This window comes from Salmo trutta, chromosome 14 (assembly GCF_901001165.1).
Source record: "Salmo trutta chromosome 14, fSalTru1.1, whole genome shotgun sequence".
Lineage (NCBI taxonomy): Eukaryota > Metazoa > Chordata > Actinopteri > Salmoniformes > Salmonidae > Salmo > Salmo trutta.
Window position 1 is genome coordinate 30,691,746 of NC_042970.1, and position 7,350 is coordinate 30,699,095.

Genomic DNA, 7,350 nt, shown 5'->3' on the forward strand with positions numbered 1-7,350 from the left:
TCAAGTAATTTAAGTTGATTCAAATGTATAGCTAAATTATGAGATGGGGATTTTTGATTGGATGCTCTATACACTCTGTAAATGTGTGTGTGTGTGTGTCTGCCTCAGACAACATGACTACTGGATGCCATCTTTCCATGAGTAACGTCTTTAGATCTCTAATGATCAGGCTGTATCACAACCGGCCGTGATTGGGAGTCCCATAAGGCGGCGCACAATTGACCCAGTGTCGTCCGGTGTAGGCCGTCCTTGTAAATAAGAATTTGTTCTTAATTGACTTGCCTAGTTAAATAAAGGTTACATTTAAAAAAAATTATAATCAGCAATTAACATACTATTGAGTAATGCTTTCAAAGTAGTAGACCATGTTGGGAGGAAGAGAGTCACTCTATTAAATAATATCACATAGAACCACACTGTCTCTCAGGAGCAGATTGAGGAATGTCTAGGCATTATCTGATATGAATCATACCACACATCATATAAAGATCTATGTGAGATAGACAGTGAAATGTCCATGGATTTAAAACTGTATATCTATTTGAACCAAGTGTCCTCACCATTAGCATCTACTATGTTTTAATTCAATCCTTGGAGACGTTATCAGCCATTAGAAAAATACCTACAGATAGACGGATCAAAGACTTGGCATTTCAGCTCCAATTCCTTTTACGGTGGCCGCAATTAAGGTGAATTACCAGTAATGTGTTTACATATAAGTCAATTACTAGGTACATAGAAATGTAACGTTGGTAGGATCTGATAAGTACAAAATTAGTAATGACAGCTCTGTTTAAACACATCAGAATGATTTTTAGCAAGTAAATATGCCAATATACTAAACAAAACAAAAAAACTGAAAGCAAACACAACAGAAAAAGAAAAGGCTACAATTCTGTCTCATCCCGTTCACACATGACTGATGTAGAGCAACCTAGGCTACTTTTATGAGCTATACTTACATTGAGGTAGCTTACATGGCACTTTTACAAGATGGTGAATATAATGAAATCAATAGAATGAACAAAATCTGCTAAATAAGTAAGCTTGTAAACATATTTTCCTTCCATTCTAGACATTTGAGTGACAGTTTATACAATACTCTGTCGTTTTTCTGCTACATCAAGATTCACAACCATATAAGATAGCAGATAATTGAAAATAGATCAATATACATAACCAATACAAATCACAGAGAAGAGCTGCTAATATATCCCACCTTTACCTCCACTGTTTCCTTCTGACCAGCAACAGCCCTATAGCCACATGTAAAGCTCTGTCTTTAAACAATTGGACTGGTTCACATTGTATCCATTTGATTGTATGACATTCATTACAGTTTAATAGGACACTAAATAGATTGACACCGCGATTCTCCAGGACTCGATTCTCTCTTGACTGTTAACCTATTGAACTCTTTGAACACTGGTTTATTTTAGCGTTGGTCCAATCAGACCCAGGCACGGACATCGCCCCCCCAGTCCAAGCCCCGTCCACGGTACCATGCGCCTGTTATTGGCTGAAACAGCAGCAGGAGTCGCAGCCTCCGGAGCAGCCCGCAGAAGATGGCCGCCGCCACCACCACCAGCGGTGACATCATCACAAAGCCCAGGATGATGAGAGCAGAGCAACTGTTGTCGTCGAGGTAACGGCAGATAGGAGAGGGGGAATCTAGGACCTGCGAGGGTGGAACGCAGACTGTTACATTCAGACAGAAACACACTCCAGTGATAGGGACAATTCTATTGATACAGTATGTGTTTCTGAGTTGTTTTTGTTAGTGATGCAAATGTTTGTGCTTTGGTTTAACTGAACAGAACTGAGGGGGAAGGAGAGGTGTGTGTGTGTGTGCGTGCGTGTGTGTGTACACAAGAGGGACGATAAGACGGAAGGTACTGGGGTGTGTGACAGACTCTTTCCCAGTTTCCCTCTGCTGTTAACTGTTCAGATAAGAAGCAGCCCAGAGCTGCCAATACAATCCCTAGGCTGTCAATCACCTGTAAGCACCACAGAAAGAGAAAGGGAGAGATATATAGAGAGAGGGAGAGATATATAGAGGGAGGGTGAGAGAGAGGGAGGAAGGTGGAGAGAGAGACTGGGATGAGACGAGAGAGACAGTCAGACAGATAGGTAATGGAGCCCCTGCTCTGCTTACTAGACTTGATAATCTGTGACATACATTACATAAACCAGAGTATGTGGACACCTGCTCATTGAGCATCGCATTCCAAAATCATGGGAATTAATATGGAGTTGGTCCCTGTTTTGCTGCTATTAAAAGCCTCCACTCTTCTGGGAAGGCTTTCCACTAGATGTTGGAACATTGCTGCAAGGACTTAAGATTTCCCTTCACTGGAACTAAGGGGCCAAGCCCAAACCATGAAAAACAGCCCCAGACCATTATTCCTTCTCCACCAAACTTTACAGTTGGCACTATGCATTGGGGCACGTAGCGTTCTCCTGGTGTCCGCCAAACCCAGATTCATCCGTCGACTGCTAAAGTGGTGAAGCATGATTCATCACTCCAGAGCATGCATTTCCACTGCTCCAGAGTACAATGGTGGTGAGTTTTACACCACACCAGCCGACGCTTGGCATTAAACATGGTAATCTTAGGCTTGTGTTTGGCTGCTCAGCCATAGAAACCTATTTCATGAAGCTCCTGAAGAACAGGTCTTGTGCTGACGTTGCTTCCAGAAGCAGTTTGGAACTCAGTAGTGAGTATTGCAACCGAGGATAGATTATTTTTTTTAAAGTTACGCGCTTCAGCGGTCCTGTTCTGTGAGCTTGCGTGGCAAATCACTTCACGGCTGAGCCGTTGTTGCTCCTAGACATTTCCACTTCACAATATCAGCTTTAGCAGGGCAGACTAACTTGTTGGAAAGGTGGCATCTTATGATGGCGCCACATTCAAAGGCCATTTTACTGCCAATATTTGTCTAAGGAGATTGTATGGATGTGTGCTTGATTTTATACACCTGTCAGCAACAGTTGTGGCTGAAATAGCCGAATCCACTAATTTGAAGGGGTGTCCACATACTTTTGTATACATAGTGTACTATATACAGACACTGTCAGCAAGAGGGAAGAAAGAGCGATACAGATACACAGAGTGGGACAGACAGGCAGACAGACAAGCTCATGCACACACAAACAGACAGATATTCAAAAATGTACCAAAACACTTACATACAAGTACACAAACACTCAAACACACTCAGTGTGTTCTCTTTAGGGCTACATTCTATAAGAGCCCTCTGGCATATAATTCTCTCTTTGTCAGCATTTTCAAGAGGAATTTCCCCACCCACCTTGACTGAACGCTGCAACCTCGAGCCCATCATCAATCTACACACACACACGCACACACACACACACATTTTCTCCACTTTATTCTTTCTGTCTTGTCAGCATAGGCATGGGCCCAGCTGGGGACTAATTGGCACTAATTCAACAATCATGTCTTCTCATGGATATCCTCTCTCACTGTCCAATCCTTCACTTCTCCAACAGTTGATTGACATCCCCAACTCTGACAGGCAGCAAGGGTCTATACTGGCACTTGTTGTATTATATATAGTAATGTTCACAACATACTATTAGGCTACACATTACACATTACACATACCACTCACATTCTGTATATTTGTACATCTTTCCCAGCCATCACGAATGAAGACGTCTTGAAAATGCCAGTGTCTTCAGGACACTTTAAGACATTAAGAATCAATTAAAATAAAATGTAATCAATTAAATAAATTGCTATTGATTTAATTAAAGGCAACTTTCCAAAGAAAGAGTAATCAGTGTGTTTGATCGTACACAAACTTCTTCCAAATGTCAAAAAAGTTAGCAAACGGCAGTAAAAGGAAGACAAAATACAACAGAGACACATTTTAATGTAACATCAATAATGGAGACAAGCAAGGCCACCTGGCACGGTGCCAACTCTACCAGATGAGGAGCTGAAGAAATATGACTGCAGATCGCTGTCAGAAGGCGATTTGGGGAGTTTACTTTTAGCCAAGGGCAACAGCTGTAGATCTTAGAGGACACTTTGGCATCATTATGAGACTGATAGCGTTTACTGACGTGTCCGCGCCATGAATCTGGTGTCTAAGGAGGACCGCTTCAAAATGCACATCATAATCCTGTTTTAGACACATTCCACCTGTTCTTAAAGGTGCTCTTAAAGTTTGTCAGACATGTTAAAGAGATTGAACGGGATCTTAAGCACTTACAAATCCATAATATATTGTACGAATTGGAATTGGTAACCTATCATTCGGATTACAGAATGTTTTATGTATTTTTTGCTGGACAGAACATATCATATACGAAATGGATGACGTAGTACACAATTGTGCACAATTTCCGGGGACCCGTTTTGGCTTGTGAACACTACTTTCAAAACTACTGGCTGAAATTATACATAACCTTTATAAAATATCTTTAAAGGAAAATACAGGTTCCAGGAAAACTTTCCTGTAATGCAGGAAATGTAAAACTTGAAGATTAATTGAGGTTTAAAAAGGCTTCTGAAGTTTGTAATTTCCACTTGATTTTCCCGTATGAAAAATGTACCAACCCCTAATAAAAAGTCAATTAATTATAATCCACATAATAATTCCCATTTCCTGTTGCTGCAGGATTATTTTCCTTTTGCATGCAAAATGCATCATACACTGACACTTTCTGTATTTTTATATCTTGAAACCTTGATTGCTGACATGTAAAACATTTTCGGGATTGTATCAACAGTGGACTAATGAAACATACTAAAGGATAGTTTTTGAGTGGAATTATCCCTTGAGTTCTTAAAAGTGGTCTATTGCCAAGATGCATTCAGCAATATGTCTACCTTTCTCATTCATTTGGGATTGAGTAATATACTGTAGTATAATAGGCCAATGAAGTGATGTCATCTTCTGGGTGATGTCTAAAGAAGGGGTGAGGCTGACAGAGGTTGGCAGGGACGTCATATCTTACCCAGAAATGTAGGGGTATCTGTCTGCCCCTGATCCAGGTTGTTCCCAGAGCCAGTGCTGAAGTCACACAGGGTTTGCCCCAGAGTTCTGTACTTGCCCCCTACTCGTCATACTCTACATACTCCCACTTGGACAGATACTTGAACCTCAACGTCCTGTCCCACCCTAAGGGTGTGTCTGTTTGCCTCTGGTCCAGGGTGTTCTCGATGTCGATTCCATGCACAACAAGAACTGAATCCTACCATTCTTTAGATACTTGGGCATGCCCGGTATACTTTTACTGTGTTGTGTTAGGGGGGAGAAGGAAGGAATCTTTCATTTAAACTCCTGTTGAAACATCTTCATGTTGGAGCACAGAAGACAGTTATCCACTAGTGGGGTTCTTATTACGTAAAGGTTATTTTAGTTCCATTTAAGTGATAATGCCTGAGAAGCCGGTGTTTGGAGGATATAATGGCACGGGTGTTGTTAAGCCCGAGACAGGTTACTAAACATATTCAAATAATGATTGACATATTTTCCTTAAAAACATTATTTTGATGAATTTATTCATACTATTTCATCCTTCCACAAGATATAGTTCCAACACAAATCTAGGGTTGCTAGAGACACGACCCAGTCGTTCAGTCGTTTTGTTTTGTATCTAGTCGTTCGTTCTAAATGTTCCATTGCCATACTGGCTGGCAACATTCTTATCCCTTGCTTGCTAGCCAACTACGGCTAACTTACAGTCACATCAAACAGTGCAGACAGAATGACAGCAAAGTAGCTGCATTTGCGTTTGTTTAAGCTGTTTGCTTGTGACATTTATTTGGATACATCCATAACAATAAGCTGATGAGGTGCGATTTCGCCTGGCGTAGAAAATGTGCTCTCTCATCAGGACACTGTCGTTCAGAGGAGCTAGCCAACAACACAGCTACAATAAGACAATCACTTCAAACTGAAGCTGGAAGACTGCAAATGATTTGCGTTTCATTTGACCTTTTTAACAGTTGACAATTTTTTGTATATATCCATAAAAATGATGCCAGCTGAATCATGATTTCGACTGGCTGAGAAACGCTGCCTGCCTGTCTGTCTTGTCCCGACTCACAACACCTTCCTTACTATGGAACAACAGGAGATTTCATTTGAATATTGAAACAATGATGCAAATGTCGGAGAGACGGACAGCAAGGTTTATACAAATCCAACAAATCTCCACTGTTGAAAACTAAATGTTAGTCTAAAAGAAATGTGAGATAATGTCTAGATGCTTTTTATAGTGGAGATCAAGTTATTAAGTTGCTTGGCTGGGCTGATGAGACAGTGGATTGCTCAGTCAGATGGAACAGAGTAAATAGGTATTTTAACGTCATAGATTTAGCCGGCGGTGAATTGTGGAATAGACACCGGCTGGAATTTGCTTTTAACAAATCAACATTCAGGATTAGACCCACCCGTTGTTAAAATGCAAAAAAAGCTGTTTAAAGGGTTGCCATGGGTTACAGGGCTCAACCTCAGAGCCAATCAGCTATGATCATGATTCTTGTGTGGTTCTCTGGCAGAGTGAGCCAGTGTACAGCTCAGCATCAGGTCACATATTAACCAGGGGTGGGAGACTGTGAGCGGCTCTGACTTGACTGGAGACGCTCCGTGACCTCAATTCTGAGATGAAATCCTACCAAGTACCAGGAAATGGCTGTCATAAGGAATTGGAATTCTAACCACAATATTCTGATGTTGTCAAAGTTTGTGTTAGAGACTTTGAGTAGCGCTATAAGCGGGCCACTACTTACCCGTGAGTGGCAGAGGAAGCCGGCGTAGAGCAGCAGTGAGGCGGGCAGCAGGACCAGGGCAAACACGGCCACCAGGACCAGGACACACACCAAGGCCAAACCCACATTCCACAGCAGCAGCCCCGCCCCGCACGCCACACAGCCACAACTGCCCCGGCGGCTACCCCATGCGCTGCCCTCACTGTGGGCCGTGGGAGGAGGCAGCATCTTCACCCTCTCACCCACCCAGAACTCCTCCTGCTCCTTCTCCTCATCACCTGAGCCCCCCTCATCCAGATCCAAGTCCACCCCACACATCCTGATGGAGAGAGAGAGAGAGGGAGGGAGACAGTAGGAGGAGAGAGAATAATTTGATACATTTAACCATGTAGTGTTATCAGGAGGAGAATGTCATTTTTCATTGTTGTGGTTTAATCCTACTTTTCCAACAATCACTTTTTCTCTATTTCCCCACACATTGACGCATTTACCGCTGGGATGTTATGGACCACCACACAGCTTTGTGACTAAAGTAATGTTTGATGAACAGCTCTAAAACAGACTTTAACAAACAGAACAAATGTACTATGTATTTGGTGTAA

At 42.0% G+C, this 7,350-nt stretch overlaps 1 protein-coding gene across 1 annotated transcript; it reads right to left on the reverse strand.

Moving 5' to 3' along the window:
• Nucleotides 1–368: 368 nt before the first annotated feature.
• tmem88bl (transmembrane protein 88b-like) lies at nucleotides 369–6,996 on the reverse strand. Its single transcript, XM_029775259.1, has 2 exons — nucleotides 6,770–6,996; nucleotides 369–1,678 (listed from the first exon to the last, which is right to left on the reverse strand). Exons 1-2 carry the CDS (start codon nucleotides 6,974–6,976, stop codon nucleotides 1,451–1,453), a joined length of 435 nt encoding a protein of 144 aa, XP_029631119.1. The 5' UTR covers nucleotides 6,977–6,996; the 3' UTR covers nucleotides 369–1,450.
• Between the last annotated feature and the right edge of the window lie 354 nt (nucleotides 6,997–7,350).